The sequence below is a fragment of the Schistocerca cancellata genome, chromosome 5 (assembly GCF_023864275.1).
Source record: "Schistocerca cancellata isolate TAMUIC-IGC-003103 chromosome 5, iqSchCanc2.1, whole genome shotgun sequence".
In the NCBI taxonomy this organism is placed as follows: Eukaryota; Metazoa; Arthropoda; class Insecta; order Orthoptera; family Acrididae; genus Schistocerca; species Schistocerca cancellata.
This window is the reverse complement of record NC_064630.1, coordinates 419,101,427-419,113,620: the sequence shown is the minus strand read 5'-3', so window position 1 is coordinate 419,113,620 and position 12,194 is coordinate 419,101,427. Positions and strand designations below refer to the sequence as shown.

The following is a 12,194-nucleotide window of genomic DNA, read 5'->3' as shown; positions in this document are numbered from 1 at the left end:
TCTGTCGGACATTTTGTGAGGGTTTTTTTTTGTTCTAATAAAACCCCATGTCATTCCAAGCATGTGTGTCAATTTTTACCTCTCTATCTACATTATTACGTGGTTTATTAAGTTTCCAAATTTATACTGACTTTTTGATCACCCTGTATTTCTTGTGGTGGGGCTTTCCATTCCTCCACCAGCGCTGCTGACAGCTACTCTATGGTCACTCGTGCATGTGGACGAGCCGCAATAGTTTTCCAAACCCATTACACACGTCCTTTATGGGATATAAGTTGAGGAAGGGGAGGCTAGTGCATTCGCCGAATTTCCTCTCGTTCAAAGAGCTGTTCCACCTGCGTAGTTCGATGTGATAGCGCATTGTCATCCACAAAACTGAAGTCAGAGCCGACTGCACATGACATACATGGGGAAGGAGTACAATGTCACAGTGGCGTTGACCGGTGAGTGTATCTTGTTGAAAGATTTGCAGATCAGTATGCCCATGCAACATTATGCCTTCTCACAACATAACAGCTATGCCAGCAGAAAGATCAAGTATGACAATACTGGACGTAACCTCATGCGGCTAGAGGCAGGAACGCGTGATGTACCAAGGCGCATTGTCGAATATGATCCTTTTGGTGATTCAGGTGTTATAGTGTAGGGAGTCATGATGTTTCGTGGGCGTACTGACCTCCAGATCCAATTAGAGCAGGATGCACTCACCAGTCAATTCATTGTGTCACTTTACTTCTTCCCTGTGTACGTCTTTTCAGGGGTGCATTCGCCCCTGACCTCATTTTTATGGATGAGAATACGTGACCGCATCGAACAGCGCGGGCGGAGATCTTGGAATGGACTGGCCTGCCATCCTCCCACCGAGCATGTGTGGGATGTAATGCGGAGACTTATTGCAGCATATCTACATGCACGAACGACCATCCAGCAGTTTTCAACCAAGCAGATGAAGGAACGGAACGCCCTGCCGCAAGAACTCTTAACCGGTCTTCTGGTCAGCATGGGAGGTCGTTGCCCACCCTGATGATCACACACCCTATTAAGAACCATGTCCGTTCATCTTTGGTATCCAGGGGACCATGCTGAATGGCGGTGACTTCAGTATAATTGCTCTATTTGAATAAAAGTGTCATTTGCGATTGTCTCATTGTGTATTTCTTTCAATTACCCTCAGTACATTACTGTAACAGTTCTTTCCATTTATGTTGCAAGGTTCATCGAGCTATGTTACTGGGCAGTGACACATCACGCGGATATTACTTTCGTCCTTAACCCTTAGCTACTATGGATGTTGACAGGAAGACAATTACTATGGACGGGTCTCTGAGACCGCCCTTTTATTTTTTATTTATAAAACAACTTTTTTGGTAAATATATATTTACATGAATTCCTGTTATTCGTTACACTTCTTGGAAACAGACTTTCTGGAAAATTGCACTTTTTAAACAGTCCAGAATTTAAAACACTTTAAAAACTAAAACATAGAGAAATTTGCAGTTTATTTTTATTTTATGTATTACTAAAATAACAGCACATAGTTACCTCTCTAGCCACTCACAAATTATCATCAGGGACATGGTATTACAGATTCGCAACAAAACTATATGGAAAAACACATTTGAGTTATGATAAATTTTATGTGGAATCAGCTTTGAGTTCACTACTCATCATTTCAGCCTTAGAGCGTTTATTCCACCCCATAATTCTATCAAGGAAGAAATTTTGCCAAATTTTTATATTACAAATCGAGAAGAAAATAATCTTCTGAGGTGCTGAATAAAATTTTAATTGATTTCAGCCTGCATGCATTTCACGCAGACCCCTCCTACAATTCTCCAGCCAAATCGAAACACGATACTTTTGACACGGATATCTTGTTTTGCACTTCAAACAAGGACAACGCAAGGTTCATGTTTTTTGTTTTCAAAAAACTATTTCCGTATTTGATGCTCACATCTCCAAAACAGTAAGTTTTCTCTGAGACTTTTCGGAATCAGTTGCAGTCCAGGCAGCTGCGAGACAATCTTGAGCTGCCTTGCTCTTACGTTAGGTAGCGGGTTCTGTTTTCTCCATCGACAACACCTTCCTGTTCTTACCGAAGAATTACGCTTCTCCATCGTCGTAACCTATCACATCTTCATCACTTTTAGTTACCTTCTCATAATTAGTATCGAGATCACTAAATACTCAAAATCAGGGCCATTACCACTGTCATCAATGTCTTCATCTGTTGTGCCATGCCGGCCGGAGTGGCCACGCGGTTAAAGGCGCTACAGTCTGGAACCGCACGACCACTACGGTCGCAGGTTCGAATTCTGCCTCGGGCATGGATGTGTGTGATGTCCTTAGGTTAGTTAGGTTTAAGTAGTTCTAAGTTCTAGGGGACTTATGACCACAGCAGTTGAGTCCCATAGTGCTCAGAGCCTTTTGAAGCCATTTTGTTGTGCCATGCCGGCCGCGGTGGTCTCGCGGTTCTAGGCGCTCAGTCCGGAACCGCGTGACTGCTACGGTCGCAGGTTCGAATCCTGCCTCGGGCATGGATGTGTGTGATGTCCTTAGGTTAGTTAGGTCTAAGTAGTTCTAAGTTCCAGGGGACTGATGACCACAGATGGTAAGTCCCATAGTGCTCAGAGCCATTTGAACCATTTGTTGTGACATGTATTTTGCGGAATCGATCTGTCTGAAGAGTAGCCATGGGAATTTGTATGACTACCATGAGAACACCCACACCAGTCTCGCATAGAAAACGTTACATAGAAGGTGTAGCTTTCCTCAACCACGGAGAAACGGTAACGTTCAACAAAAACATGACACACAAACACTGTGGTACGTCTGTGAGATCACTCAAGGCCCAAAAATAAGTAACTAATAACAACAACAATACGAGATTTCTGGCTCGCGTAGCTTGCCATCCTATAGGAAGGAACACAGAACAGTTTACTTCACCACACAGGGGTTCGTGAAATATCACGAAAAAAAAAACTGTAGCGGTCTGAAAGACAATCCATAGCAGTCAAGAGTTAAGTTTTACACACCAGCGCATTTTTCTGTCGATGGGAAGCCAGTCTTTAATCTCGCTTTTGAAACTAAAGTTGCGTCGACAGAAGTCATTACGCGCGGTATCTCAGCAGCTCAGTGAGCATGCCCGCCCCTGCACAGACTGACCCACAGTGCCAGACCCTCCGCTCGCGGTGCAGTCGGCCGCGTGCAACGGATCACGGCTCTCCTGCAGCCTTCCCTTTGTTCTCCCCTCGGAATGCGCGCCGCCGAGGCGCGCTGGCCCGTCCGCGAGCATCCAGGCGCAGATCCGGGGCAGGCGATAGTCGTTTCAACACAGGCCATCCAGCATTTCACACAGGCCGCCTTTCATTTAGCGGACGCGAAGACGGCAGCGTTGTGAAACAAACGGCGAGATAGCATCGTGGATTCCCAGCTGGCGGTGCGGTCTTGCTGCAAGCGGTATGGATAGCAACGCTTTTGTTCTGACAGCCGCGCATAAATTGTAGTTGCAAACAAATATGGCTCTTCAACGGAGTCGTTTCCCCTCAGTATCGATGACTCTCTCGCACACAGCACCCAGTGCGCAAACGATAAAAGGAAATGAATGTGCCGAGAGCCGAAGCAGTACGCTCAGCGTTTCTGACTTATGAACTTCTTCTGCACGTCATCTTCTGAAGCCGACTAAAATATGTCCAGAATTATAACCCACACGAAACCAGTAGTGCTTGTCCTTGAGACATCATGTTTGTAGTCGAGATTATTAATATCAGTTGAAAAACCATTATCATGTAGGGGAGAGTCGTACAGTATCGGCCGCATTAGGTTTTTTGACTTTGCAGTGTAACTGTGGCGGTTAATCGGAATACTAATATACGGGTAAAAGTCGTAGAGGGAGACAAAGGGATGAATACACCAAGCAAATTCAGAAGGATGTAGATGCAGTAGTTACTCTGAGATGAAGAGACTTGCACAGGATAGAGTAGCACGGAGTGCTGCGTCAAACCAGTCTCTGGACTAAAGATCACAACAACAACAGTAATTAATTACATCAAACTAAAAGAGCTACTATTAAAGGGTTGTAGACAGTTTCTTGTAATGTCGGCCATTGTCTTTTCTGTCATAATATCCGTTGTTAATAGTACACTACGTTGATACTTATAGAATAATAATAGAACACTTAAACATCAGAACTTATTGTTACCATTTCAGCTCAGTTCACTAATGTTAAGCTCAAGGTTTTACAGATATCGCAAATAAAATACGAATGTGACCAGACTCTACACTTCATACACAGCATCCAGTTTGTCTTCAAATCACTTCAAACATATAAGACACTTATCGCTGTGTTCTGTTGACCCGTTATTTCCAGTAACTTACTCCAGGTTCCTTCGCCGCTTTGTAATTGGCTTTCCGGGCCATCCTTCGCATGTTTATTTTATTTTGGAACACCCCAGCTTTCTTCAACTCTCTTTCAGACTTTGTTTTGTCTGCTTTTAAACTCTTCTCCTGGGTGGCGATCTTTTTCTTCTCTGATTGTTGAAAACGCTTCAGCTGCTTCGCTCACTGTCATTTTGTCGTAAATAAACTTATTTTCAGGCACTCTACATTCCATTTTATCTCACTTTTTTCTCATTTTTCGCTTTTGCAAGCTGGAAAGAAGCAGGGAGAAGAAAATATAATTTAAAAATTGAAATTATCTTTTGGCCGATACTGAAAGACAATGAGGTGGCCGGTTCTGCACGACACGTAGAGGATCTTGTCACATTGTACGTTCCTTTACACAAATTATCATGAAACATTTCTTAGATGTAATTCTTCACATACCATAGATAACCGAAATATAGCAACGAAATTTATGACTTGCCTTAGAAACGGGTACTACAGCCTCAAAATAACTCCCGTGCACTGAGAGCTATAGCAACACCATCAAGCACTCAGAGCAGACAAAACACTGAGAAGAGGAAGAAGATATCCTACTCCAGTGCAGATGGATACCCAAGCTTTCTTCTGCTTACTGTACATTTCTGCCATGTGGACGCGGAAAGGAAAATCACATTAGTGGCCAGTTCTGTGAGCCGGCCAGTATCGCAGGACTTTCCCCTCCGTTAAGTAATATTACGTGAGGAATTAATTTTTCGCCTGCTGGAAATTAGTAGGCTGGTAATGAAAATAATTCGTTATAGGTTAGTGAAAGAACTATCCGAGTAGTCACACGCATTAGCACGTCGCATCCGGGACTTGGGAAAGCGCGCCGGTCCCGGATTAACGACTAGGGCCTGGATGTGATTTTTAGGCGATTTCCCACATCCGAGTGGGTGAATGCCGAGCTGGTACCGACTTCCTGCCTTAGTTACACGATTTGCAATTATTTACGAAACGTTCGGGCCTTGGGACGTTCCCACGTGGAATAATAGTAGATACAGAAAGTTGGGATGCACATATTCCGTCCGGGGGTGAAGGGGGGGGGGGGGGGACTGCGCCGAGGAGGAGTGGCTACAAGAAGGGCAAACTATCATCCTCTACCACAAACATTTCCAAGTCCAAAAATTAACATGTCGACCCCATGAAGGTCAGGGAAAACAAGAAGACCGGTTATCTGAACAGCTATATAAAGAAAATACTTCAATCTAGGGACTTCGCAGTAACATTCACTCATTTCGTTTATGATGACTGTCCTTTATTTCTGGTGTCAGTTCTACATAAAGATACACTTTTTCGCCTATCTCACTCGGTTGGCAACACAACTTTGTATTAATTCAGCTTTTTAGGTAGTCATCATTCTATGTTGGGCGTACATTTTAAACTGTTCTGTCCGGAAGCTACGTCAACATGATACACAACTAAGTTATCGTCCGTTCTCTTTTCGTCTGTTAGCGTCTCAATCTTTTCTCGGCGTCTCAGCCTTAATACTCGTCTCACTTTTTGTTTCTTGTCTCGTTTTCCCTTCCTGACTTTCATCCGAGAAAGCGACACGTCCACAGCTGAAATCGGTAACGCATGCCATTCGTGTGCTATTCATCCCTGAGGACGCCGACACAAATCCCACTGTGGGAAGAAATTTTCATCGGAAGTACGCACATCATAAAATGTTTGTCATCACCTCGGTTCAGAGAGTTCCGGAACCTGTAAAGAAAATTGGAATAGAGATCACCATAAACATCATTTCCGCACTTTTTATTGCTCATGAAAACCACATATTGCATGTTGTAGCACCATAAAGCGAGACCTTCAGAGGTGGTGGTCCAGCTTGTCTCACTCCTCAACTGCGATTCAGCATAGATCCCTCCGAGTGGTTGGTGGGTCACGTTGTCCATAAACGCCCATTTTGAATCTATCGTAGACATGTTCGATAGGGTTCATGTCTGGAGAACATGCTGGCCAGTCTAGTCGAGCGATGTTATACTTAAGGAAGTCATTCACAAGATGCGCACGATGGGGGCGCGAATTGTCGTCCATGAAGACGATATGCTACCGATATGCCTGCGCTATCGGTCGGAGAATGGCATTCACCTATCGTACAGCCGTTACGGCGCCTTCCATGACCACCAGCGGCGTACGTCGGCCCCACATAATGCGACCCCAAAATAGCAGGGAACCTCCACCTTGCTGCACTCGCTGGACAGTGTGTCTAAGGCGTTCAGCATGACCGGGTTGCCTCCAAACAGGTCTCCGACGATTGTGTGGTTGAAGGCATATGCGACACTCATCCGTGAAGGGAACATGATGCCAATCCTGAGAGGTCCATTCGGCATGTTGTTGGGCCCATCTGTACCGCGCTGCATGGTGTCGTGGTTGCAAAGATGCACGTCGCCATGGATGTCGGGAGTGAAGTTGCGCATCATGCAGCCTATTGCGCACAGTTTGAGTCGTAACACGACGTCTTGTGGCTGCACGAAAAGCATTATTCAACATGGTGGCGTTGCTGTCAGGGTTCCTCCGAACCGTAATCCGTAGGTAGCGGTAATCCACTGCAGTAGTAGCCCTTGGCCTGAGCAAGGCATGTCATCGACAGTTCCTGTCTCTCTGTATCTCCTATATGTCCGCCGAACAACATCGCTTTGGTTCACTCCGAGACGCTTGGACACTTCCCTTGTTGAGAGCCCTTCCTGGAACAATGTAACAATGCGGACGCGATCGAACCGCGTCATTGACAGTCTAGGCTTGGTTGAACTACAGACAACAAGAGCCGTCTACATCCTTCCTGGTGGAATGACTGGAACTGATAGGCTGTCGAACACGCCTCCGTCCAATAGGCGCTGCTCATGCATGGTTGTTTACATCTTTGGCGGGTTTAGTGACATCTCTGAATAGTCAAAGTGACTATGTCTGCGATACAATATGAACAGTCGACGTCTATCTTCAGGAGTTCTGGAAACCGAGGTATGCAAAACTTTTTTTGATGTGTGTATTTGGCTTGCAAACATGGCGACCCCGTGAAGATACTGGATAAGTTATGGCCTATGTTTATCAGTAGGCTTTTCACCAATCCCATGCATTAAATGTTCGACAACGTTCCTGGTTGCAGTACGGATTCCCACCTCTCGCCGTATGAGGGTACGTCCAGCACTGTCGAAAATGATCGTTTTGGTGGTCCAAGTGCTATAGTGCGGGGAAGTACAGTGTTGCAGGAGGATTCTGACCGCCAAATCTTTTGAAATGGTGCAGACACAGGTGAACGTGCTCGTATTTCTGGTCCTTCCCCACGTTCGGCTTTTCAAAGGTGCATTCGGTCCTGACTTCATTTTTACTGCATCGAATAGCGCAGATGGAGGTGCTCATGGTACGATGCGAGGACTGGCCTGCCCGTTCCCCCGACGTAAATTCCATCGATATCGTGTGCGAGGCGCTGGGGAGTCGTACAGCAGCACGTTCCGCGTGCATCGGCAGTCGTCAGCCGCGCTGTTGCAGGAAGGGAACACCCTGCCACAGGAACTCCTCACTACCCTTGTAACCGGGGTGAGAGAGCTTTATAGAGCATACATTGCTGTCCGTGGTGATCACACACCCTTTTAAGAACCACCTCTCGCCCTTTTTAATCATCAGGGAACCATCATGAATCGCAGTGATTATTGCCTTTGAATAAAAGTGTGATATCTGTTCGTCTCATTGCGTATTTCTTTCATTTACCTTCTGTACTATGCTGTAGCAGTTCTTCCCATATATTATTCAAGTTTCATCATTACTTGTTACTGACACATAGGAGAAAATTGTGGACTACGCACAAACTCAGCCGGAAGAATATTAGCGAATAAATCGGCGACAGTCATTGTAAATGAAGTATCTCGGCATTAGGTTGCAGTTGTTTAGGTAAAACAAAGAGTTCCTCAACCAGAGTGGCCGGATATGTGTTGCAACATCGCTCCGACTGAATGTGAGCGTAGTTGTTGTTGGGGTTGTTTTTTGGGGGAAGGAGACCACACAGCGTGGTCATCGGTCTCATCGGATTGGGGAAGGATGGGGAAGGAGGTCGGCCGTGCCCATTCAAAGGAACCATCCCGGCATTTGCCTGGAGCGCTTTAGGGAAATCACGGAAAACCTAAATCTGGATGGCCGGACGCGGGATTGAACAGTCGTCCTCCCGAATGCGAGTCCAGTGTCTAACCACTGCGCCACCTCGCTCGGTATGTGAGCGTAGTTATCCATGCAAGTCTGTTTCTATCTTTATTACTAAAATACACTCCTGGAAATGGAAAAAAGAACACATTGACACCGGTGTGTCAGACCCACCATACTTGCTCCGGACACTGCGAGAGGGCTGTACAAGCAATGATCACACGCACGGCACAGCGGACACACCAGGAACCGCGGTGTTGGCCGTCGAATGGCGCTAGCTGCGCAGCATTTGTGCACCGCCGCCGTCAGTGTCAGCCAGTTTGCCGTGGCATACGGAGCTCCATCGCAGTCTTTAACACTGGTAGCATGCCGCGACAGCGTGGACGTGAACCGTATGTGCAGTTGACGGACTTTGAGCGAGGGCGTATAGTGGGCATGCGGGAGGCCGGGTGGACGTACCGCCGAATTGCTCAACACGTGGGGCGTCAGGTCTCCACAGTACATCGATGTTGTCGCCAGTGGTCGGCGGAAGGTGCACGTGCCCGTCGACCTGGGACCGGACCGCAGCGACGCACGGATACACGCCAAGACCGTAGGATCCTACGCAGTGCCGTAGGGGACCGCACCGCCACTTCCCAGCAAATTAGGGACACTGTTGCTCCTGGGGTATCGGCGAGGACCATTCGCAACCGTCTCCATGAAGCTGGGCTACGGTCCCGCACACCGTTAGGCCGTCTTCCGCTCACGCCCCAACATCGTGCAGCCCGCCTCCAGTGGTGTCGCGACAGGCGTGAATGGAGGGACGAATGGAGACGTGTCGTCTTCAGCGATGAGAGTCGCTTCTGCCTTGGTGCCAATGATGGTCGTATGCGTGTTTGGCGCCGTGCAGGTGAGCGCCACAATCAGGACTGCATACGACCGAGGCACACAGGGCCAACACCCGGCATCATGGTGTGGGGAGCGATCTCCTACACTGGCCGTACACCACTGGTGATCGTCGAGGGGACACTGAATAGTGCACGGTACATCCAAACCGTCATCGAACCCATCGTTCTACCATTCCTAGACCGGCAAGGGAACTTGCTGTTCCAACAGGACAATGCACGTCCGCATGTATCCCGTGCCACCCAACGTGCTCTAGAAGGTGTAAGTCAACTACCCTGGCCAGCAAGATCTCCGGATCTGTCCCCCATTGAGCATGTTTGGGACTGGATGAAGCGTCGTCTCACGCGGTCTGCACGTCCAGCACGAACGCTGGTCCAACTGAGGCGCCAGGTGGAAATGGCATGGCAAGCCGTTCCACAGGACTACATCCAGCATCTCTACGATCGTCTCCATGGGAGAAAAGCAGCCTGCATTGCTGCAAAAGGTGGATATACACTGTACTAGTGCCGACATTGTGCATGCTCTGTTGCCTGTGTCTATGTGCCTGTGGTTCTGTCAGTGTGATCATGTGATGTATCTGACCCCAGGAATGTGTCAATAAAGTTTCCCCTTCCTGGGACAATGAATTCACGGTGTTCTTATTTCAATTTCCAGGAGTGTATATTTCGACGTCTCTTACTGGGTAGCGTACTCTTTATGACTTCGTTTCCATTTTTAAAACTTTTGGCTGCACAATAAGAACTTGATCCTATTTGCGGAAGCTGAAGCTGAAGCTGACAGACAAAAGATCGAAAACATATTCGTGATGTCGGTTCAAAATGGTTCAAATGACTCTGAGCACTATGGGACTTAACATCTGTGGTCATCAGTCCCCTAGAACTTAGAACTACTTAAACCTAACTAACCTAAGGACATCACACACATCCATGCCCGATGCAGGATTCGAACCTGCGACCGTAGCGGTCACGCGGTTCCAGACTGTAGCGCCTAGAAGCGCACGGCCACACCGACCAGCCGTGAGGTCGGTGACAGGCAAAAGTAATACGAGTAACGCTTTCCTGTTTATGCTTTAAAGTGTATGTCAAGTTTTACGTGCAACGTTTTGTTGCTTATGAGTCGTCGCTATGAGCAGGTGACGGAGGTTAGATAACTTAATCAACATAAACTGCCTGCAGAATGTTAGACGCCGAGTTTCATAAGAGAAACATAAGCATAGAAGTTTATCCGACGAAGGACGGAGAAACAAAAAAAAATCGAGATAGACTCCAAGGTAAAAATACTAGCAACTAAAAAACGAATAATCGAATGGTTCACTAAAGTGATTTCGCATAAACATTTCGCTTATTCTTCGTGAGTATAATCCTTTTCATAATTTAGCACGTTTTCGTCAATCACTTCACTAACGCCTAATGAAATAAAGTAACTTCAATTCCTTTCCAGCTTCATTTAAATACTATATGTTGAGACAATATCATTATACTAGAATTGGCCTCGTGGTGTTACCCGCGGTTAAATAAGTGTGTGCAAAACAGTGCCGGTAGGGATGGAACAGGGTGAGGACTGTGTAAGAGAGTACGTTGGCTAATACGGTGAAGTTCAAAATTCGTAGAGAATATAGCTTTTTCTAAGAGGAGTAATTGTTGCACATCGCCCATTATATTGAGATACCTGCCAACCACAGTCATCCACTTCCACTTAGCACTGTATGGATGAAACACGTTGAGGAGTCTAACAGCATTACGTTGTATCGTGAACGAAACTAAAAACATTTTCCCCGGAAATGTTATTGAGCATATCTGGGATGTCTCACAACGTGCTGTTCGGATGAAATCTCTACCCCCTCGTACTCTTAAGGATTTATGGACAGCCCTGCAGGGATTTATGGTGTCAGTTCCCTCCAGCATTACTTCAGACATTAGTCGAGTCCACACGTCGTGTTGTGGCACTTCTGCGTGTACGATATTAGGCAGGTGTACCAGTATCTTTGGCTCTTCAGTGTAGATTGGTAGTGCTTATTCAGGGTCCTCTTGTAGCATTTACCATTTCTGTCAATGCAGAATGTATGGATTTTTGTATTTCCTGAAGTGATAACACTAACCATACAGCGCATTTGTCTACTGTATGATTTAGATGATGACATTTTCAGACTTTTTATGTTGTGGCTGCGTCACTCTTACAGTGGTGGTGTGTGCCTGTTGCAGATGAGGGTGGCAGTGTGCATGCTGGCGGTGTTCGGCTGCGCGCTCGTGGTGGGCTCGCCGGCCATCAGCGAGGTGGGCCAGCAGCGGCAGCCGCGGCCCGGCAGGTTCCTGTCGCTGCCCGTGCCCGCCAAGTGCTCGCAAAGTGAGGACACACATACACACATTTCACACACTGTACCTTTCCTCTCACATCAAGTATTCTAATCAGACAGCAGAAACCGAGATAACTGATCGCGTAATAGAAAAGCAACTACAGTCGCTTTGTAATGGAAAGGCATGTGGACCGGATGGGATACCTGTAAGATTATACGAAAGAACTTGTTCCCCTGCTGGCAGCAGTTTATTGTGGTCAACCAGCAACGAAGAGTAACTAGCAACTAGAAAAAAGCAGGGCAGGTCATTCCCGTTATCAAGAACGGTTGTAGGACACACTTCCAAAGGACTGCAGCAGGTGAACAAGTATATGGAAACACCATAAGCAAAACCCATTACCATGCCTAACACAGCGTAGGAAAGCCGTTGGCATTAAAAACAGCTTCCAGTCGTTTCAGAAT

General features: G+C 46.7%; 1 protein-coding gene across 1 annotated transcript in view; it reads left to right on the top strand.

The window, feature by feature from the left end:
* Positions 1 to 12,194, top strand: part of LOC126187652 (uncharacterized) — a 52,762-nt gene that overhangs the window by 30,563 nt on the left and 10,005 nt on the right. Inside the window, exon 2 of the mRNA XM_049928862.1 lies at positions 11,641 to 11,782. Coding sequence (XP_049784819.1) covers positions 11,641 to 11,782 — 142 coding nt within the window. The remainder of the gene's footprint in view (positions 1 to 11,640; positions 11,783 to 12,194) is intronic.